General features: G+C 51.0%; 1 protein-coding gene across 6 annotated transcripts in view; it reads right to left on the bottom strand.

Moving 5' to 3' along the window:
* LOC129135358 (putative L-type amino acid transporter 1-like protein MLAS) overlaps positions 1-23,020 on the bottom strand; it is a 55,092-nt gene that overhangs the window by 30,631 nt on the left and 1,441 nt on the right. Inside the window, exons 2-5 of one of the 6 annotated variants that reach the window (XM_054669257.2) lie at positions 7,859-7,980; positions 7,296-7,437; positions 6,663-6,820; positions 6,318-6,454 (exon numbers count right to left, since the gene is read on the bottom strand). The exons of 1 other annotated variant lie outside the window; for it this stretch is intronic. In XM_054669257.2, the coding sequence (XP_054525232.1) occupies positions 6,705-6,820; positions 7,296-7,437; positions 7,859-7,980 (380 nt within the window). In that variant the 3' untranslated portion in view covers positions 6,318-6,454; positions 6,663-6,704. 4 more of the 6 variants (XM_063797042.1, XM_054669256.2, XM_063797043.1 and 1 more) reach the window with 4 other exon arrangements.

The raw sequence follows: 23,020 nt of genomic DNA, 5'->3' as shown, positions 1-23,020 counted from the left end.
GGAGGATGCAGTGAGCCAAGATTGCACCATTGCGCTCCAGCCTGGACAACAAGAGCAAAACTCCATCTCAAAAAAAAAAGTTGGGGTGAGGGGAAGGTTCAACTTAAAGATACGATTACAAACTGTTTCATAAGGAATGACTTATTTCATAATGGAGTAGGAGTTTGACACCAGCATGGGCAACATGGGGAGGCCCCATCTCTACAAAAAAATTAAAATAAAAAATTAGCGTGCCAAGCATGGTGGGTCACACCTGTAATCCTGGCACTTTGGGAGGCCAAGGAGGAAGGATCACTTGAGCCTAGGTATTCAAGACCAGCCCAGGCAGCATGGCAAAACCCCGTCTCTACAGAAAACAACAACAAAAAAGTAGCTGGGGGTGGTGACATGCACCTGTGGTCCCAGCTATTGGGAGGGTGAGGTAGGAGGACTTATTGAGCCTGGGAGATGGAGGCTGCAGTGAGCTGAGATGGTTCCACTGCACTCCAACCTGGGCACTGGAGTGAGACTCTGTTTCAGAAAAAGAGAGAGGAGGCCAGGCATGGTGGCTCATGCCTGGAATCCCAGCACTTTGGGAGGCCAAAGCGGGTGGATCACCTGAGGTCAGCAGTTCAAGACCAGCCTGGCCAACATGGTGAAATCTCATCTCCACTAAAAACAGAAAAATTAGCTGGGCATAGTGGCATGCACCTGTATTCCCAGCTACTTGGAAGGCTGAGACAGGAGAATCACTTGAACCAGGAGGTGGAGGTTGCAAGTGAGCTGAGATTGTGCCACTATACTCCAGCCTGGGCGACAAAGTAAAACTCTGTCTCAAAAAAAAAAAAAAAAAAAAAAAAGAGAGAGAGAGGAAAAATAAATAAATTAGTCAGGTGTGGTGGTATGCACCTGTGGTCCCAGCTACTCAGGAGGCTAAGGCGGGAGGATTCCCAGAGCCCAGGAAGTCAAGGCTGCAGTGAGCAGTGATTGCACCACTGCACTCCAGCCTGGGCAACAGAGCAAGAGCATATCTCAAAAAAGAGGAAAGAAAAGAAAAGAAAAACATAAAAACAAACGTTCCTTTAGTTTTAATTTTAATTTTTAGTTTATTATGGCTGTTTTACTCTCCCCCCAAGTAAAACAGCCACACACAATTTGCTGAAATTTTCCTTAGTGTACTTTGAAATCTGTGGAACAGAACTGGCAATCGCTAAATTCTATTTGACTCTAGTTCCATTTAATATTAGACTGGTGTGAAAGTAACGGCGGTTTTTGCCAAAACCGCAATTACTTTTGCACCCACCTAATAAGTATAAAATATGTAACTTCACTTAATTTTATCCTTTATGTATTTCCCTATATTATGTACCTATGGACATCAAACTTAGTACAGACTGATAAAAGGCTGAATAGACAACTCTGGTTTCAAAAATCCAGCTTCTCACAACATCAGACATACTAGTATACAGCTTTTCTAATTTCACAACACATTTCCATTTTTTGGTCTTTCACAATAGAGAAGACGTGTGTACTTTTGAATACTCTGATCTGTCTACAATCTACCAAAATTGGAAGGTGTTTTTATTATACAGTTTCATCCTTTTAGAAATATAGAAAGATCCTAAGTTTGGGCACAGTAAGACACTCAATATAGATCTACTACTAAACAAGTAAGACCAAGTACATAATTAATGTCCTAACACCCCGAGTGGAGAAGTAAAATCTACTTGTTTTCTGTTGAGTTGAATGCCTTCTCTTCTTTGTTGAATTAATCAATCTATTTGACTCCAATGTCAAATTAATCAATGTCACTTTAGAATATTAAAATGTACAATTATGAATTACACATTTAATTTTAAAACACATCATTCTGATCTCTGTCTTGATTGATACTAGAAGATTATCTTCCAAACTAAGGTGGAAAAAATGACAGACTTTAGCTATTGGCAATGATAGGTCATTTTTTTAGGGAAGAGGAGTAAAGAGGGCAACCTCCATAGGTCAGATATCCCTTTGTTCTAAGAAGCCACCACCCCTGTTTCTTCATATGAAAAAACCCAGAGGCATCCAGTGGTTCCCAAAACCTTCTCAACTTTACGCTTGAGGAACCCACAGATTTCAAATAATACAACTGACCTAAGACCACTCATTTGTTTAACCATTCTTTTTTTAATTTTTAATTTTTTTTTTTTTTGAGAAGGAGTCTTGCTCTGTTGCCCAGGCTGGAGTGCAGTGGTGTGATGTCGCTCACTACAACCTCCGCCTCTCAGGTTCAAGTGATTCTCCTGCCTCAGCCTCCCGAGTAACTGGGATTACAGGCATGCACCACCACATCCTGCTAATTTATTTATTTATTTATTTATTTATTTTGGAGAGACGGGGGTTTCACCATGTCGGTTGGCTAGGCTGGTCTCGAACTCCTGACCTCAGGTGATCCACCCACCTCAGCCTCCCAAAGTGCTGGGATTACAGGCGTGAGCCACTGCCCCCGGCCTGCTTAACCATTCTTAAATGTCGGGTGTGGTGGCTCACACCTATAATCTCAACACTTTGGGAGGCTGAAGGTGGGCAGATTGCTTGAGTTCAGGTGTTCAAGACCAGCCTGGGCAACGTGGTGAAAACCCCATCTCTATAAAAAATACAAAAATGAGCCGGGCTGTTGGCAAGCCCCTGTAGCCCCAGCTACTTGTGGATGCTGAGGCAGGAGGCTTGAGCCTGGGAGGTCGAGACTGCAGTAAGCCAAGTATCTGTGCCGCTGCACTCCAGCCTGGGTGACACAGCAAGACCGTGTCTCAAAAAAACTGACAGAAGAGTTGACTGAGAGCACAGTGAATGAAAAGGAAGACTATAAGCCAGTGCCATATAAATGCTTACTGTTGGAGGTATGCTTCTATGGAACAGGGGTTTGCTCTCTTGCCATATGACATTCACGTATTCAGCCACCTGGAACACTTCCTGTCAGTATGTGTGAAGTATCATGTGTGGTCAAAATTGACTCAACAGTCATTTTCCACACCAACTGGCAAACTAACACTAAAAGAAATCAACAAGTATTGCTTTTTCAAAAGCCTAAATCGGCTGAGTGCGGTGACTTACACCTGTAATCCCAGCACTTTGGGAGGCCAAAGCAGGCGGATCACCTGAGTCAGGAGTCCAAGAACAGGCCGGCCAACATGGTGGAATCCCGTCTCTACTAAAAATACAAAAATTAGCTGGACGCCTGTAATCCCAGCTACTCAGGAGGCTGAGGCAGGAGAATTTTTCCCTGTAACCGGGAGGCAGAGGCTGCAGTGAGTCGAGATTACACCACTGCACTCCAGCCTGGGAGACAGAGCAAGACTCCATCTCAGGAAGACAAAAAAAAAAGTCTACATCAAGGAAAACAGAACCAAAACACCAGGGACAAAATGGTACATAAGAGGCAAAAAAAATTTTCACCAAAATTATTCAGATGAACCATAATAAATGTGCCTGCATCTGAAGATGTTCTAAACCTTCATTTAAGCAAGAAGCAAGATCAAGATCCATTCCGTCAGTTACCTGGAGTCTGTCATCTTTCTGAATAGGGGACAGAATCACCTCAAATTTAACTAATAAAAATTTATGACTTGGCAAACACCCCAGGTATTTTTATTGACTAACAAATCAGCTATGACAATCTTAGCAACAAATCAAGTTATGCTATGGGGTATGTCCACACTTCCCTGTTCCCTCTACAACAGGAGAAAATCAAATCTTTCCAACATCCTAACAAACTGTTACTCCCTGTAACCAAATGTATCACCAAGGCATTACATCCTGAAACTTTCCTACAAAAAGCACAGCTTCAAAGAAACCTTGCAAGCTTTCTTGTAAGCTCCTCCCTTCCCCCATCGCCCCTCCCCAGAGCCAAGAAATAAAGCACTTGAAAGAAACAACATGGATAATATTTATGAATAGCTCATGTACATATTCCATAACTACATAAGCCATTTGGCTTCATACCTGTCAGCAATGAAGTCAGCTGGCCCTAGCACGTGGCTGCGACTCTTCTCTATGTATTTATAACTACAAACTACAATTTACACTTTACAAAAGCTGTAGGACTATTTGGGAAGGCACTTTATTCTTCTAAAAGGTTACTAAATTCTCTTAAATACTTATACTGATCACAATACTGAAAAATAATAGAAAATCCATTGTCATTCATTTACCACCTGATTTGTTAGATGCCAGATAATCAAATTTCACACATTTCAATAAAAAGGCAAAACTAAGCATGTCAATCATAGGAAGAAAAATACTTAACTAATTTTATTTAAAGCACTCACAAACTCCTAAGTGGTACAAGACAAGTCAACGCTGTTTATCGAACAATTTTTTTTTTACGACTAAACATCTCAATTCTAGACTCAGGCACTAATTATTAAAGTCATCTAGTTATATACACCAATTCTCAACAGACACAGTTTTTTTTGGAAAGGCATATTAAACAGACTAAGATGTGTACTACCCATTAGCCAAAGATAATTTTATTGATTTTTCTAATGAGTCTTGAAATGTTACATTCTAACATCTTAGCAAATTATTTCCAAATACTGCTGGAATTACATGTAACTATCAGGAAACAAAAGGGCTTCTCAACAACTTGTGCGTTCTACATTATCTGGCCAGTTTCCGGACAATTATAATACAATTGTGCTCCAAAGTAGCAGAGTTCCATGAATCAATTGCCCCTAAAATATATTTCTGTATATTTAAGGAGTTCTAAGGATTGGGTTAAATTCCAAACAGACTCTGAATACAAGCATTTATTTAGAAAGAGAGATTAGAATAAATCAATCCTAAATTAGGCACAGCTGCCCTCCCCCCATTGATCAAAAAGACAGGAAATTACATTTATTTAAAAAGTTAATGTTCCTAATATATTCAAATCTAACTAAGCCCCAAAACGGTCTGAGATCAAATCCTCCATAAAAGAGGAAATTCTCTAGACTTCTAAGTGGGTGCCCAAAGAGTTCACTCAAGTGTCCAGGTATGAATTACGATTCACCAGAGTAACTGGCCTTGCACTTAGGGAAAACTTCCATCGCCCAAGACCAGAGTGGGTCGATCCCATCAACAGTCACACAATCTCATCTCATGCTCCACTAATGAATGTTCTGCCTAAAGTCAGAGCAATGCCTTAGCCGGAGTTTTGTTTTGGTTTTTTCAATATTAACACGTGGGGGTCACAGAAAGGAACAGAGGTTAGAAGAGCTCTCACGTGGCGGCTGAAAGACTGGGGAACCGAGAAAGTGAATGAGTAACAGGGAGGGTCCTGGACTCTCAGGATCTCCCAACTCGGGGTCAGGGGGAGGCGGTAAGTGGAATGCCCCCCCCACCCCCGCCTCTTTCTCACCTCCTGGTCCCGACCCTAGGCCAGTGCCACCGCCGGGAGCCCCGGGTCTCGGCTTCAGCCCCAGGCTGAACATGCAGGGAGGGGAGAGGCACTTAGGCCTCGCCTCCCCGCGGCCTTCCTCCCCCAGCCGGGGCGGAGGAGACCCAGGAAGCCGCGCCCGGCTCCGGTGGGTGGAGGGCCTAGGCCGCGCCTCCCAGCCCCGCGGCCCTAGGCCTCGGCCCGCCCGAGGCGGAGCCCGGGAGGTCGGGGCGGGGTCCCGGGCCGGTCACCCACCTGGGTTGCCAGTCATTCCAGCTCCGCGGATAGTTGGTGCCGCCGCCGCCGCCGCTGCTCAGCCGAGACCCCGGGGCTCTGCGGCTCATTACCTTCCCCGACACGACATGGCCAAGCGCCGCCGCCCAGAGAAGCGCGAGTCGCCGCCCGAACCGGCCGCCGCCGACACCCCGCTCCGGCCCGGGGCTGAGGAGGAAGCCGAGAAGGAGGAGGAGGCGGAGGCGGCGGCAGAAGGCGGGGTAAGAGGACGGCCGTTCCGGGTTCCGCCTGAGCCCGCAGCGCAGGATGAGGAGGCGGGAGCGGCGCGGTGAGAGAGAGGCGGATGAAGGGGCGGCGACGTCTCTTCCAGGGCCATTCGCGGCCCACGACGCCGGGGCCCCGGAGGACGAGGACGACGAGAAGCAGGCGGTGGCGGCAGCTCCTCACGCTCACAAGGCCACTGCTTCCCCGCCTCCCGGCTCCGCCCGCCGCGCCGCCACTGTCGCACGGCATGCTGGGAGCGAGAGGCGGGGTCGGCCCCGCCGGGCCTGGGGAGAGAGGCGGGGCCGATAGCAGGCCGCCCCGCCCCCCACGGCCCCAGGCTCTTGGACGGCGAAGAGGTCTGGGCGTAGCAGTGACGAATCCTAAGACAGGGGCTCTCCACTACTGCGGCCACACACTTTTCTCCCAAACGCTTCCCGGAAAGCACCGGAGGGCTGGGCAGTCAGGTGAAAACAGGCGTCCAATCAAGGACCTGCGGTGTGGGTGGTGGGGGCTGGTGCCCTGGGGTGCGAGCGCACACAGGCGTGTCCTTGGATTCACGTGCGCCAGTTTTCCCACTTTCTATGGGGCGGGGTGGAAAGTGAAAATAGTAAGATCGAGAGGTGGATATCCACCTTCCCAACCTCCACCTGAAATGTGCCCATCGAGTCCTAGCACCTTTTACCATTTCTTCCCAATGAAAAAAACTAAACGATGGAAGGGAAGGGAGTACCCACGACCACCAAACCCTGTCCTCTGCAATGTGAAATGTGCTTTGAAGTCCTCTCACCCTGAGGCTTGCCCGCCTTCTGCTGGTGAAAGAAGCTGGGGGCTAGGCGCGGTGGGTCACGCCTGTAATCCCAGCACTTTGGGAGGCCGAGGTGGGCAGATCATCTGAGGTGAGGAGTTCCAGACCAGCCTGGCCAACATGGAGAAACCCCGCCTCTACTAAAAATACAAAAATTAGCCGGGCATGGTGGAGGGCGCCTGTAATCCCAGCTACTTGGGAGGCTGAGGCAGGGGAATCGCTTGAACCCAGTAGGCCGGGGTTGCAGTGAGCCGAGATCAGACCATTGCAGTCCAGCCTGGACAACAAGAGTGAAACTCTGTCTCAAAAAAATAAAAGAGAGAGAGAGAAAGCAGGGAGGAAAGAAAAAGGAAGGAAGGAAGCAAGGAAGGAAGGAAAGGAGGGAGGGAGGGAAGGAGGGAGGAAGGAAGGAAAGGAGGGAGGAAGGAAGGAAGGAAAGGAGGGAGGAAAGGAAAGGAAAGGAGAAAAAAAGAGAGAAGGCCGGGCGCGGTAGATCACGCCTGTAATCCCAGCACTTTGGGAGGCCGAGGCGGGCAGATCTCGAGGTCAGGAGATCGAGACCATCCTGGCTAACACAGTGAAACCCCGTCTCTACTAAAAAATACAAAAAATTACCTGGGCGTGGTGGCGGGCGCCTGTAGTCCCAGCTACTCCGGAGGCTGAGGCAGGAGAATAGCGTGAACCCGGGAGGCGGAGCTCCCAGTGAGCAGAGATCGCTCCACTGCACTCCAGCCTGGGCGACAGAGCAAGACTCCGTCTCCAAAAAAAAAAAAAAAAAAAGAGAATCAGCTGGGTAGAGGAGACGTACCTGACCATCTACCCCATGACATGCCCCATGCCCCAGGGAAAAAAATTCCCTAAACCATCTGATGCATAAAGTGAATGCATACACATTTTTTAAAAGGTGGGCCAGAATGCTCCTTAAACAAGTGTCTAAACCTTATCTGCATAAGGAGTCTTAACCTATCATTTTATGTTGCAAAGAAAACATCTTTATATATCGCTTGTGCAATTAAAAATTGTTACCAAAAGTACTTGAAGATTATGAGGAGTTGACACCTCCACACACATGCATATCCCCTCCACCTTGGGCTCCTTGCTTATGGCCACCAATCCCTCACTAAGGGAGGATCCTGCCAGTTCTAAATGATGGGGACTACAAAAATTACAAAAATTACCCGGCGTGGTAGCGCGTGCCTGTGGTCGCAGGAACTCAGGAGGGTGAGGCAGGAGGATGACTTGAGTCCAGCGGGTGGAGGCTGCAGTGACCTATGATCCCACCACTGCACTCCAGGCTGGGCTGCGGAGGGTAGGGAGGGAGGGAGGGAGGAGAAAGAGAAAAGGCGGGGCACCATGGATGGCTGACTCCTGTAATCCCAGCACTTTGGGAGGCCGAGGTGTGTGGATCACTTGAGGTCAAGAGACCAGCCTGACAAACATGGTGAAACCCCGTCTCTACAAAAAAATACAAAAATTAGCCAGGCATGGTGGCGCACACCTGTAATCCCAGCTATTTGGGGAAGCTGAGGCATGAGGATTGCTTGAACCCGGGAGCCAGAGGTTGCAGTGAGCCGAGATCGTGCCACTGAACTCCAGCCTGGGTGACAGAGCAAGACTGTCTCAAAAAAAAAAAAAAAATCATTTAGGTGAAGTGATTCATGCCTGTAATTCCAGTGATGGGAGGCTGAGACTGGAAGATCCTTGAGCCTGGGAGTTATAGGCCAGCCTGAGCAACATAGTGAGACCCCCATCTCTACAAAAAAAAATTAAAATTTTTTTTTTTCAGACGGAGTTTCACTCTTGTGGCCCAGGCTGGAGTGCAATGGTGTGATCTCAGCTCCCTGCAACCTCTGCCTTCCAGGTTCAAGTGAGTCTCCTGCCTCAGCCTCCCAAGTAGCTGAGATTACAGGCACATGCCACCATGCCTGGCTAATTTTGTATAAAAATTTAAAATTTTTTAAAATTAGACAAGTTAGAAATTGCTTGAGCAACTGGACACAATCTCTGGTATTACCTTTCTTTTTCTTTTTTATTTTTTTATTTTATTATTATTTTTTGAGAAGGAGTCTCGCTCTGTCGCCCAGGCTAGAGTGCAGTGGCGCAATCTCGGCTCACTGCACGCTCTGCCTCCCGGGTTCAAGCCATTCTCCCGCCTCAGCCTCCCGAGTAGCTGGGATTACAGGCGCCCGCCACCAAGCCCGGCTAATTTTGTTTTTTGTATTTTTAGTGGAGACGGTGTTTCACCGTGTTAGCCAGGATGGTCTCAATCTCCTGACCTCGTGATCCGCCCGCCTCGGCCTCCCAAAGTGATGGGATTACAGGCGTGAGCCACCGCGCCTGGCCCTCTTTTTCTTTATTGGTCAAAATATTATCCAACTAGGCATATGGATGTGGAGGCATGCCTGTGATCCCAATTACTTGGGAGGCTGAGGTGGGAGAATCGCTTGAGCCCACGAGTTTCAGGCTGTGGTGAGCCATAATGGTGCCGCTGCACTCCAGCCTGGGCAACAGGATGAGACCATTTCTTAAGGGGGCGGAAAAAATCACTCTGGCTGTGGCAGATTTCCTTAGGATAGATTTCGAGAAGTGGAGTTATTGGGGAAAAGGCTGTTAATGATTTTAAGTCTTTGGACACAGACTGTTAAGTTGCTTTCCAGAAGTTTCTGCCAATGATAGTCTGATACTTTCTGTGTCCTCACACCACCCTTTGTCAACACTGAGTGTTTTTGAGGGTTAATTATTTCTATGGGAGAAGTTAAAAAAAAAAAAAAAAGACAACAAAGAAATTGCTTCAGGTGGGGCATGCTGGCTCACGCCTGTAATCCCAGCACTTTAGGAGGCTGAGATGAGAGAATCACTTAAGCCTAGGAGGTGGAGGTTGCAGTGAGCCTAGATCGTGCCACTACACTCCAGCCTGGGCAACAGAGTGAGACTCCATTTCAATAAAATTAATCAAATGAATCAAATGTGAGCAACTCTCATAACTTCCAACATTTTTTTCTTCTTCCTTTTGGTGGTTCTGCCTCTCTGGCTCCATTAGGATTTCCCTACTCCATTTCAGTCATGGGAACCGAGTTTCTGTTCCTGAAACACACCAAGCCTTTCTGGCCTCTGGATTTTTGTACTTGCTGTTCCCGCCATCTGGAATGCCTTCCCTGCATTTGTTCCCATCAGGGTTGGGACTAGCAAAGTGACAGGGGATGGAGTTGCTGAGGGTGCAAAATTTAAGGAGGCACCTACTCCCAGGGTCATGCAAAAGCCAACTTTGCATTTGCACAATCCTGTGAGTGAGTCCCTCCTTAAATTTGAGGCTGTACTGTAATCCCAGCTACTCAGGAAGCTGGGGCAGGAGAATTGCTTGAACCTGGGAGGCAGAGGTTGCAGTGGGCCGAGATCCTGCCTTTGCACTCCAACCTGGGCAACAGGGCGAGAATCCGTCTAAAAAAAAAATGAGGCTCTAGACACCACATTTGCCCTACTCTGGCCCCTGCCCTGATTTTCCTGGCCTGTCTCATCTCCAGACAGGTTTGCTTTGACCTCCCTGCCCATAAAAGTTGGCCAGTGCTCTTTCCAGGTACTCTGTCATATACCCTATTTCTTTCCTTGGTAGTACCCAGCACCATCTGCAAGTATTGGGTTTCTTTGCACATTTAGCATCTGTCCAACCCTTAGGATATCAGCTTTGCAAGAGCAAAGGTCACGTCTATCTCAGCCTACCTCCTCCATACTCAGCACACAGCACAGCACCTGACCATAGGAAGCACTCAAGAAATGGGAGGAATGAAATGGAAATTATCTAAAATAAGGATCAAGATTGATACAGAAGTATTCATCTCAGTTTTACTTATTAATAGCAAAACAAAAACAAAACACCTGGAAATTATACTAATTCTCAACAATAGGAAACTGATTAGGATGCAGTACATTCAAAGCTGAAATTTTCTGCAGCCATTACAAATTACATTTGTGAAGATTTTTTTTTTGAGACGGAGTTTTGCTCTTGTTGCCCGGGCTGGAGGGCAATGTCTCGATCTCGGCTCACTGCACCCTCCGCCTCCCGGGTTCAAGCGATTGGTCTGTCATTTTCAGACCCAACAGAAACAGAGGTGCTCCTGCCAGGCCCCCGGGGACTGCCTCCAGGAGTCATTTGTAATGACAGGGTGCGTTCTGCGCACGGTTTCAGAGTCTGTCCAAAGGGCCAATGCTGGGGCTGGGCAGAAACGGTCCAAGGCCTGTGAGCTGTGCAGCTTTATAGGCAAATGAAGATCGTTTACCCAGAATTGCCTGCTGGAGACAGCATAGAGGAAGTGGCGGCAGCTTCACCAGTTCCAGAAAGCCCAGGCAGCCTGGTCCCCCAGGGTGCACCTGGCACAGCAGTTCGCATGGGGCCAGAGAGCGGCAGCTGACCGCTGCAACTACAGCTGGCCTGACACCGGGCACAGGTACCAGCCCAGCCCAGTCCCGCCCAGCACAGCCTGCGGCCCCTAGCCGAGCCAGCACCTGGCAAACCTGACACCCAGCCTTGGAGCTTGGGCCCCCCTCTGCAGCTGGCTGGGGCTCCTAAGACAGCTTCTTTGTCAGAATCCACTCGGTACACACACAGTCCCAAACTTAGTGGCTGCCCAGTGAACATGGGGCTTAGTAGAACCAGTACCTTCCTCCCTGGCCCCTTCAAGTCTAAATATCCCCTGCTCTGAGTACAAGCCTCCACCTTCTCCACTGATAGACAGCCCCCACCATCTCCACCGACAGACAGCCCCCACCTTCTCCACCGACAGACAGCCCCCGCCATCTCCACCGACAGACAGCCCCCACCATCTCCACCGACAGACAGCCCCCACCATCTCCACCGACAGACAGCCCCCACCTTCTCCACTGACAGACAGCCCCCACCATCTTCACCGACAGACAGCCCCCACCATCTCCACCAATAGACAGCCTCCACCTTCTCCACTGATAGACAGCCCCCACCTTCTCCACTGATAGACAGCCCCCACCATCTCCCGTGTCATCCCCTGGGGGGACTTGTAAAAGCAGTGGTGGGGGAGTGGGATGGAAACCCAGAGCTTCTGATCAGGCAGGTCGGGGGAGAGGGAGACAACACATCTGCACAGAACAAGGTCCCAAGGAGGCCGGCGCTGCTGGTCCAGGGAGCCCCCCCCCCCCCCAGCATAGGCGCGTGCTTCCCTGATGGACACGTCACCGCCCCTGGGCTCCAGAAAATGAATGTCTGACCCAGTGACGCCTGTCCTCACCCAAGGCCAACCTCACCCCAGAATGGGCTGGAATGCTGAGCCTGCCCATGCCAGCTCCAGATCCACCCACCTCCCCACCATTGCTGGCCACAGAGAGAGATCAAAGTGGTCCAGAAACCCCAAGAAAAATGAAGCAGTTCCGGGGCAGGGAAGCAAAGGCAGTGTTTCCATTTTTTTTTTTTTTGAGACAAAGTCTCGCTCTTGTCGCCCAGGCTGGAGTGCAATGGTGCGATCTTGGCTCACTGCAACCTCCACCTCCTGAGTTCAAGCCATTCTCTCACCTCTACGTCCCGAGTAGCTGCAGCCTCTGCCTCCGGGGATCAAGTGATTCTCCTGCTCCCTGCCTCAGCCTCCTGCCTCAGTAGCTGGGATTACCGACACCTGCCACCACGCCCACCTAATTTTTGTATTTTTAGTAGAGACAAGGGTTCACCATGTTGGCCGGGCTGGTCTCGAACTCCTGACCTCAGGCGATCCGCCAACCTTGGCCTCCCGAAGTGTTGGGATTACAGGCGTGAGCCACCGTGCCTGGCCAGGATGGTCTGCTTATAATGGCTCAATTTTGATGTCCAGTCTCTGCAGAGCACAAGGCCCCCGCTTTGGGCCAGACATACAGATGTCCCTGGGCAAGCACAGAGATGATCCCAAGGCCCTGGCCCCACCTGTCTGCTCAGTGTTGAATCAGGTTTCTGTGAAAACAAATTACTAACAGGCTGGTGTCACATTTTCAAATTCTGTCACCAGCCGTTGAACACATGCCTTTGTACTTTTTTCCATTTTTAACCGGGGCTGAGTTACACCCAACCACACTGTCCTGGCTGGCATGGGGGAGGAGGTGTCAGCTGCTGTCCAGAATGGGGCTGACACATTCATTTTAAACAGGCCAGGAAGATGCAGATTTGGCAAGCTCTGAAATTTGCCGACACCCCAAGTCAAGGGTAAGCAGGAGAACCGGAAAAGTGCAGCTTCTCATGTAGTCAGGTTCTCCTGATGCAAGCGTCCTGGTGGATTTGGGTTTCCCAAGGGTCCTGACTCCAGGAGACCCCCAGGACCGACAGGAAGGGCCACCCCTCCCTCTGAAACTCTGAAGCCAGGCTACCCGGTGCTGAAATGCTGTGTGAACTCGGGCAAGTTCCTTTGCAGGGACTGAGCCTCCCTTTCATGTCTCCAACAGACTGGAACACTGCCTCCCGTTGCATGGGCGAAATACCTCGCGGACATGTCTTACGGCGCCCCATGAAAGCATCACCATTAATCTGACCAGTCACCGCAGCATGAGTATCTTCAGGGCACAGATGAAGCCATGGGCACCAGTGATAAGGAGTTGCCACTGCTGGCTAAGTGCGGAGCCTCACACATCTGTGGCCCAGAAACCCATACCCCACTCCAAACCCTCTATAGCTCCAACAGTTATGCTAACAAGAAAAAGGAGTGAAAACCCGCTCCAGTCACGGTATTGTGGAGGTGGAAGGACACTTGTGGCAGCCAATCCAACACCTCCATTTTATAGCTGGAGTAAACGTAGTTCAGAGAGGTTGTCCCACTTGCTGAAAGTCACACAGCAGTTCCTGGGCAGCGAAGTGAGGACATCCAGGTCTCCTAAATCTCACCCTCGTGCTCTGCCCACTTAACTAGGCTTTTCAATCCTGGCTGTCAAAGAGAAGCACCAAGTCTACTTGGGCTCCTGGCCAGCGTCCAGGCCAGTCCAACTCAACAGCAAGCGGAAGCAAATACCACACAATGAACTCATTGAACAGACTCTGCGCTCAGGCTTAACCAGTGCACAGCCTGTACACCCGACAGGCGGATGCAGCTGTTCCAAATTAAGGCCAGGGCCTCTCCCCAATCCCGATGGGCTCTGCAGGTGCAGTGATGGAAGAATCCCTGGTGACGGGGAGCCCTTAGCTCTGAGCAGGACCTGAAGCCATCTCAGGGCTTGCACTGGTCCAGATGCTGCTGCACAAGTGCTCTAGGGGCTCCTGCCCTGCCCTCCTCACCTGTCAGGGATGTTTGATTCCTGGCTGGCCCCTCCCCTACCTGACCCCTGCCAAAGACCTACGCCACCCCAGGCTCCCAGCTCTGAAGCAAACGACCAGAGAAGTCAAGCGCCTGGCTCCAGGCCACACAGCTTGAGGGACTCAGAGCTCCAGGGACAGTGCCCGGGCCCTGCTCAGGCCTTCTGCAGAGGCTCTGGGCTCTTCCAGTTGACTCAGCTCACAGGGCCCCTACACGGTACCAGGTGAAGACACAGCCCCAAGAACCCTCAGGCTCTGAAGCCACACATGTGAGCCGTGGGCAGAATCCTGCATTGGCCTCCAGCAGCTCGAGAGCACAGGGACAAAGCTGGACTGGCCCCGGGGTCACCGTGGCCTTGGTTTTGTAGCAGCTGCAGTTTGAGCACGTACACCAAAAATAAAATTCTAAGCCCCGTAACTGACTGAAGGGACCCCTCCTATTGGCCAAAGGGATATTCCAAAGTTAACCTGAAAAACGAGCTCAGGTCATGATGGGAAGAAGGTCACACAGGCCTTGTTATACCCCCTCCCTCTGGAATTCAGGTACAGCTGACCAGCACTAACATTCAAACACAGATCTTGGCCTGGCTCAGTGGCTCATGCCTGTAATCCCAGCACTTTGGGAGGCTGAGGTGGGCAGATCACGAGGTCAGGAGTTCGAGACCAGCCCGACCAACATGGAGAAACCCCATCTCTACTAAAAATACAAAATTAGCCAGGCATGGTGGCGGCAGGCACCTGCAATCCCAGCTACTTGGGAGGCTGAGGCAGGAGAATCACTTGAACCCGGTTGCAGTGAGCCGAGATCATGCCACTGCACTCCAGCCTGGGTGACAAAAACAAAACAAAACAAAACACAATATTGGTCTCCACAACCTCCTGTCTTACCCACATACTCCTTTCTATTGATTCCAGGTCTTTAGCTAATAACTCTTTCAACCAATTGTGAATCAGAAAATCTTTTGCCAGGCACGGTGGCTCATGCCTGTAATCCCAGCACTTTGGGAAGCCAAGGTGGGTGGATCACCTGAGATCAGGAGTTCAAAACCAGCCTGACCAACATGGTGAAACCCCCGTCTCTACTAAAAACACAAAATTAGCTGGGCATGGTGGTGCATGCCTGTAGTCCCAGCTACTCAGGAAGCTAAGGCAGGAGAATCACTTGAACCCAGGAGGCGGAGGTTGCAGTGAACTGAGATCATGCCACTGCACTCCAGCCTGAGTAACAAAAGCATCTCAAAAAATATATATATATGTATATATGTGTATATATATATGTGTATATATATGTGTGTATATATATGTGTATATATATGTGTGTGTATATATGTGTATATATGTGTGTGTGTGTGTGTGTGTGTGTATATATATATATATATATATAAAAAAGAAATCTTTGAACCCACTTGTGACCAGGAAGCCCATCCCGCCTTGGAGTTGTCCCGCCTTTCTTGGCAGAACCAACAAATACCTTTCATACTGACTGATGTCTGCCTGTAACTTCTGTCCTTGTACAAGGTATGAACTCCAGCTGTGGCCCACCCCCTGGGGCACATGTCCTCTGGGCCTCCAGGCCTTGGTCCTCACGTTTGACTCTGGATAAATCTCTTCAAATATTTTACAGACTCTGGCTTTCTCGTTAACAAGCAGCTCACACATATAGTGTCTCAGCAGTGACAGATGCTGGCCCACCCCGAGGTCAGGATGACTCAGCAGGGATTGAGTTTGCGGGCGTCACGCTCCAAGGCCCGGAATAGGAGGTTGGTGCTCATTCCTCACATAGTGGACAAATCCTAGGGCAGGGGAGGGGGGGCAATGCCAGAGAATGGTCCCCACCTGGGGCGGTCTGACGGCCAGGGATGCAGAGAAAGAGACGCCTCCCACGCTCCTGGAGGGCAGGTGCTGTGGCCACCCCGGAGGGTCCGCCTTCCAGAGGGAGAGTTCAGGATTTGGCCACAATCAGGGAAGGAGGCGCTAAGGGGGGGCCCTCCTGTTGGAAAAGGGCAGCGGCAGGAAGGGGGTGCTGCCACAGGGCCTCTGGGGAGCACGCGGGCACACAGTGCCAATCTGCGTGCATACACATGCCCTGTCCCTGTAGATGGGCCAGGCAAGGCCTGCCCATGGCCAGCCATCCAGGTGATGCTCCAGGGAGGGCCAGGCCTACTGGGGGGCAGAACCCTGTGGCTGTCCAGGATACCTGGATGTGAGTCTGGGAAGGATGGAGAAGGGTGGAGGAGCGCGAAGGGCCCCTAGGGGTTGCTGGGGAACACAGATGAGCCTCTGACCCACCTGTGTCCTTACCTGGGCCGACTGGGCCACCCAGTCTTGCTGACACCTCCCCAGACCCCTGGCACCCACCAGACTCCCCAGGCGTGGCTGTGTGCTCCCCTATGCCTGATGACAAACGGTGGCCTCAGTGTAGAGGTGGGCACTGTGGCCCCTGGCTCCTGGCTCGCTCCTGCCTCAGTTTCCCCAGCTGTAAATTGGGGATTATCACTGGCTTCAAAGGCTGGAGTGGAAAGTGGTGGCCAAGAGGTGCCAAGAGGTGGTGCAAGCATGTGCCCTACCTTGGACACCCCTCTCCAGGGGGTGGCTCTCACCCTGGCCTGGGCCCTCGGGGGTCTGCGCAGCCCACCCTTCTGTGTGAAGGCGGCTGGTACACATTCCTGGACAAGATTCTGCACATTCTGCTGGATTATGAAAGAGGTCTGTGACCCAAGAAAAAAGGGTCAGAAGTGCCCGTTAGGCTCTCCTGTGTGGCTCAGGTCATGTGCTTCTGTGAACTCCCCCTACGGCCTTGCCCCGAATCCCGTGATGCAGCGTGACCTGCCCAGGCGCCGGCAGCACTTTCATGTCTGGCTGGGAAAGTCGGATTTCAGCACTAATCACTGGCTGCCGCCTGCAACGAGCCCACGGCTTGAGCTCTGGGGCCCACCCAGCTCCTTAAACACGCAGAACCTTTGCTAGCTGAGCCAGGGTCCCAGCTGTGCGGGGTTGGGGATGGAGGGGTGCAGGGATCCCAAAACCCAACCCGGGGCCAGGTTTTACACAGGCCTGGACTGAGAAGTGGGGCTACAGGCTACAGGTGCTTGATACCCCGGGGGGGCCCTGGAACAGGCCTGGACTGAGAAGCGGGGCTACAGGTTACAGGTGCTGGATACCCCAGGGGGGTGCTGGACACCCCAGGGGGGCGGATAGAGGCAGCCAGGCAGCCTGAAGACCCTGGGGCAAAACACACACAGGCCCCCTCTGCTCTCTGGTCACTGCTAACTGGCCAACTGGCCTTTGAGTCCACTGACCACAGCTAAGCCCACAGCCATCAAAACCCACCCCTTACACCCTTCACCCTTTAGGGAGGGGCTCAGAGACAGTTGTGGCGATTCCTACTTCCACCCACAGCCCCCCGACCCTGGGCCTGTGCCGAGTGTGGGTGGGTGACATCATCTCACACCCAGAGCTCCAGACTAAAGGAAACCCTGGCTCCTGTCTCTGGCTCTTCCCTCCCTCTCTTTGTTCCCTTGCTCCTTCCTTCTTTTTGCCAAAGGAGAAGACAGTGAGGCTGAGGGCTGCTCAACGTGCACAGTGAGCAGGAGATACAAGCATGTGGAGGGACGGTCACAGCCCGTGCAACTGGCACCTTCACACGCGGAGGCCTGCGATTCCCAGACACCTGGCGCTGGGGCAAATCCCATTCCACAGCCAGAAACAGGCTCGGCGGGGCCAGGTGGATTTCTCAAAGCCTTGGTTGCTTTTGGCCTGATGCTAGCTGGACAATGTCTCAGCTCACAGGTTCCTAAACGCACACCCGCCCACACCAATCTGCCGAGGAGTGACAGCCATGGGGAGGAGACCCACCTCACTCCAGGGACCCTGGCACCGTCTCCCATGAGGCCAGGTGTCCTCAGCCACCCGCAGCCAGAGTCCCGCGAGACCGATGGACGGCCTGCCCCTGCGTGACGGCACGCCTGGGACTGTCCCAGCAGGCTCCCATGCTTCACCCAACTGGGACAGGGAAACAGGAGGGGGCTACTTCTGCTTTCAAGGCATGGAGGAGCTGTCTGCAGGCCACTTCCCCAACACCTGTGCGCTTGGGGAACTGACTGAGACTGAGCCGGGGTATCTTCTCCACGATGCGGTGAGCCCATCAGGCCCTTCTTCTGAGAGCACCTCCCTGGAGGTGGAAGCCCCTGAGGCCCACAGCATCTTCTGAACCTGTGAGTTCCCACTTACTGAGAGCTCGCCTTGGCCAGTGCCGGTCCACGGCTGTGGCCGGGACTTTGAGTAGAGGCTACCCTACTCACTATGCAGAGCCAGCTGGGGCCCAGGGAGGTCAGATAAACTGCCCAAACCAAATCCAGGCCCAGCCAGAATCTCAACTCCAGCCTTTGCGCCTTCTGATAAAACCCAGCATCGCTTGAATTTCCAGTACACGCTGCCAAGTCTTCATCAAGCAATAAATAACCCACACAACCCTACTGTCATGCCAAGTTCCATATGGCCATCCAGAAAGAGACACATGGAGCTGGTTCCTCTCATCTTTATGACCAGTGAAAAGCGCACCAACATGAAGACACGCGTGAAAGGACCTCATCTCCTAACCAGACTGACAAGCAAGGGATTTTTTCCACTCACCGTCAGTGGGATGGTTCTAAGCACCGAGGCCAACCCATTTCACATGATTATTTCACAAAAAGAAACTTTCTGTGGGACGTGCCTGGGTGACTGAAAAGACAGCCAGCAAAACTGAGAACCTTGTTCTCAAATCCGTACCCTCTCCCAAGGCAGCCTCAGAGGCCCGAGGGCTGAGGATCCAGACCCGAAAGCCACTGTACCTTCTGTAGGATCAGGCTCAAGGACTAAGGGGGTAAAAGGTGCCCTTTCCCTTCCTAAGCAGAAAATTCTGGAACCCAACCTTATGTGTGATCATTTAAAAAAAAAAAAAAAATCAGCTGGGTACACTGGCTCACGCCTGTAATCCCAGCACTTTGGGAGGCCGAGGTGGGCGGATCACCTGAGGTCAGGAGTTCGAGACCAGTCTGGCCAACATGGAGAAACCCTGTCTCTACTAAAAAATGCAAAATTAACCAGGCATGGTGGTGCATGCCTGTAATCCCAGCTACTCGGGAGGCTGAGGCAGGAGAGTCGCTTGAACCCGGGAGGCAGAGGTTGCAGTGAGCCGAGATCGTGCCATTGCATTCCAGCCTGGGCAAAAAGAGCGAAATTCCATCTCAAAATAAATAAATAAATAAATAAATAAATAAATAAAATCACTTTCTATGGCTTTTCACTGCTCCAGGAACAATGTCCACAGATCAAACGCCCAGCCTCTCCTTCACACCCTGGAGCGCCCATCCTGCCCACTGGTCCGGGCTCCAGGCTGCCCCCTGCACCTGTCAGAAGTCCCCCTACAAGGGCAGGGTCTCCCTTCCTGGGACATCCACTGCCCTTTCCGAACTGAAGTCAGAATGACCTGAGAATCAGCTTGGAGTTCTACCAGCCTCAGCCAAGCCCACCTCTGCGACAGCACTCCTTTCGAGGGGGCACCAGCTGCAGGGAGTCTGTCCGTTACAGACCCGTGACCCCATGACAGATGAATAAAGTACAGACACACAGATATTCTGCTCTGCCAGTGCAGCTGAGGGTCCCAGCCGTTTATAGGCTCCCGGCTGAGTCCTGTAAACAGTTGCTACTTGGCCCTGATCAGCTAGTCAGACGCGCATTTATTCAGTATGATTAATTAACAAAAGCTTGAGTCAACACCATTAGAGTGTAACAGACATTGTGGACTTCCCGAGTAAAAAGCATTTAAGCACCCAGGGTCTTAAGATTATATGAGTAAACAAGCTAGCTAGGTAAACTACTCTGCCTTTCTTTTATTTCTATGTTTATTTGTTTAACTAAAGGTAAAGGGATCAGGCCGCCTTCAGCCAGAGCTAATTACCAAAGTTATGCCAACTTCTCGGCCTTCCAAGATTTGTGTCTATTTCTATAACTATCTCTAATATCTTTCCCACCAGAATGATTGAACCCCAACACACCTCCCTCTCTCAGCAGGGTCTGCCTGTTCAGAGAACACAACTTCTCCTTCTTGCCTTACACACAGGGGCAAGAATAGACTCACTCTTGCAGAGAGCACATCCCTTTCTGTTACTGAAAATCACTTTCCAAAAAAAAAAAAAAGCAACACATACACACATACTCACCACATACACAGGTGGGTCAGAGAAAAAAAACAAGTACAAATGGCTTAGGGACATGAGAAGTGTGGCCCTAACTTTCGCTGAAAGGGATCCTATTAACATTAACCCTCACCTCTGGGTCTGAGAGGGCTGGCACTCTAGAGCCTGCCTTGAGGCTTTACCTACTGGGACCAAAAGGACTGCTGGAAAGCTATTTTAGGCCGGGTGCGGTGGCTCAAGCCTGTAATCCCAGCACTTTGGGAGGCAGAGGCGGGTGGATCACCTGAGGTCAGGAGTTCAAGACAAGCCTGGCCAACATGGTGAAGCCCTGTCTCTGCTAAAAATACAAAAAATTAGCTGGGCATGGTGGGCACCTGTAGTCCCAGCTACTCGGGAGGCTGAGGCAGGAGAGTCGCTTGAACCCGGGAGGTGGAGGTTGTAGTGAGCCGAGATCGCGCCATTGTACTCCAGCCTGGGTAAGAGCAAAACTCCATCTCAAACATAAAATAAAATAAAAATAAATAAATAAAAATACTTTTTAAAGCCCTATTACCACAAAATAAATCCAGGAACGTGTGACTTGGTACAGCCTCTTTGGAAGGCACATTAGCTATTACATTAGAATCCACACCCCGCCGGGTGCGATGGCTCATGCCTGTAATCCTAGCAAATTGGGAGGCTGAGGCACATGCCTGTAATCTAAACTCCGAAGGTTGAGGCAGGAGAATTGCTTAAAACCAGGAAGCAGAGGTTGCAGTGAGCAACGAGCCTGGGCGACAGAGACAGACTCTGTCTCAAAACAAAAACAAAAACAAAAAACAAAAAACCACATAACCTTTTCCCATTTGCACAAAGCTGGGAAACCCCAAATGCCCTCCACAGGGGTCTACGGGGGGTTGGGGGGTGGGGGCGGTGAGCACACTTGTTCCTGCCGACACAGGGAAGTCTTCCTAGCAGCTAAAGAGGGTAGCCTCTGCGTACTGCCTGGGAACATGGCAAAACCATTTTAGGCTTTAAAAAAAGGTGGAGAACAAGTTGTACATTATGATCTTTTAAATAAATAGGCCAGCGATATATTTGTAACAGAAGCAGCTCTGGAAGCGTACACTGTCAGCCACAGAAACTCTGGGGCTGGGGGGTGGTAAAGGAGGAGAAATGTGTCACCCAGGCAGGAGCTTAGTGGCACCATCTTGGCTCCCGAGTTCAAGCAGTTCTCCTGCCTCAGCCTCCGAGTAGCTGGGACTACAGGTGTGCGCCGTCACGCCCAGCTGATTTTTGCTTTTTTTTTTTGAGACAGAGTTTCGCCTTGTTGCCCAAGCTGGAGTGCAGTGGTGCGATCTCAGCTCACTGCAACCTCCACCTCCTGGGTTCTAGTGATTCTCCTGCCTCAGCTTCCCGAGTAGCTGGGATTACAGGCATCTGCCACCACGCCTGGCTAATTTTTTGTATTTTTAGTAGAGATGGGGTTTCCCCATGTTGGCCAGGCTGGTCTCGAACTCCTGACTTCAGGTGATCCGCCTGCCTCGGCCTCCCAAAGTGCTGGGATTACAGGCATGAGCCACAGTGCCTGGCTGGTTTGAATTTTTAAATGATGATGAATTCATGTATGACTGATGTGATTTTTATTAGAAAGAGAAAACTAGGCAGCGCCCCATCCTATGTCTCCTTCCTGGTGGCCAATGAAGCATTTCCCACAACTCACTCCTGGCACCAACAGGAAGTCAGACACTCAGCACCCAGGGGCTGCTTTTTTTTTTTTTTTTTGAGACAGGCTTGCTCTGTCACCCAGGCTGGAGTGCAGTGGCAGGATCTCAACTCACTGCAACCTCCACGTCCCGGAGCATGCCTCAGACTCATAAGTAGCTGGGATTACAGGCGTGAGCCACTATGCTCAGCTAATTTTTGTATTTTTAGTAGAGATGGGGTTTCACCATGTTGGTCAGGCTGGTCTCGGACTCCTGACCTTGGTAGATCTGCCCGTCTTGGCCTCCCATAGTGCTGGGATTATAGGCGTGGGCCATCACACCCAGCCAACAGGGATTCATTTTTTAAAGGTAAGAGTGCAGGCTGCATAAGCTATTATCCATGTCGTTACATACCAGGTGGACATGTACCTAGGCGGGAGGGAGACTGAACCAGTGAAATTCTAATGACAAAAAAAAAGAAATCAGAGTCATCCCCTACATTCACATGTCCAACGCCCAGCTGGAAGCCACAGGCTCTCCCCACTCCTGTCCTACTACGATTTTTCCCGGCTTTGACCTGCATGGTGGTGCGGCTGCTCTGCTCAGAGCCTCAGAGAAACCACACAGAGCCCTGCTGAGTCTTGCCCTCGGGGCATTCTCACATTTATGAAGAAATGCCTCCCCCTCCCCCTTCTCCCCAAAGTACGGTGTGGCAGAAAACAGCGCCAACAGGTCCTGCCAGTCAGAAGCCACTCCCCTGATTTCATGGCTCAAGACCCCAACTATAAATTAACCCTTCCCACCTTGAATGTGTACACACACTACTGAGATCCAGGCCGATCCTTGCCATGGGATGAACCTGAGAATTGCCAAGACCCGCCTTCCCACGCCACCCAACCAAATCATGTGGTATCTGGTACAAGTGATTTTCCCCCTGAAATCCCACAAGAAAACTATTTTGAGGCCGGGCACGGCGGCTCACGCCTGTAATCCCAGCACTTTGGGAGGCCGAGGCGGGCGGATCACAAGGTCAGCAGATCGAGACCATCCTGGCTAACACGGTGAAACCCCGTCTCTACTAAAAATACAAAAAAAATTAGCCGGGCGTAGTGGCGGGCGCCTGTAGTCCCAGCTACTCGGAAGGCTGAGGCAGGAGAATGGCGTGAACCCGGGAGGCGGGGCTTGCAGTGAGCCGAGATCGCGCCA

Source organism: Pan troglodytes, chromosome 18, assembly GCF_028858775.2.
Source record: "Pan troglodytes isolate AG18354 chromosome 18, NHGRI_mPanTro3-v2.0_pri, whole genome shotgun sequence".
Taxonomy (NCBI): domain Eukaryota; kingdom Metazoa; phylum Chordata; class Mammalia; order Primates; family Hominidae; genus Pan; species Pan troglodytes.
The sequence above is the reverse complement of the archived record's forward strand: the minus strand, read 5'-3'. Positions and strand labels throughout refer to the sequence as shown.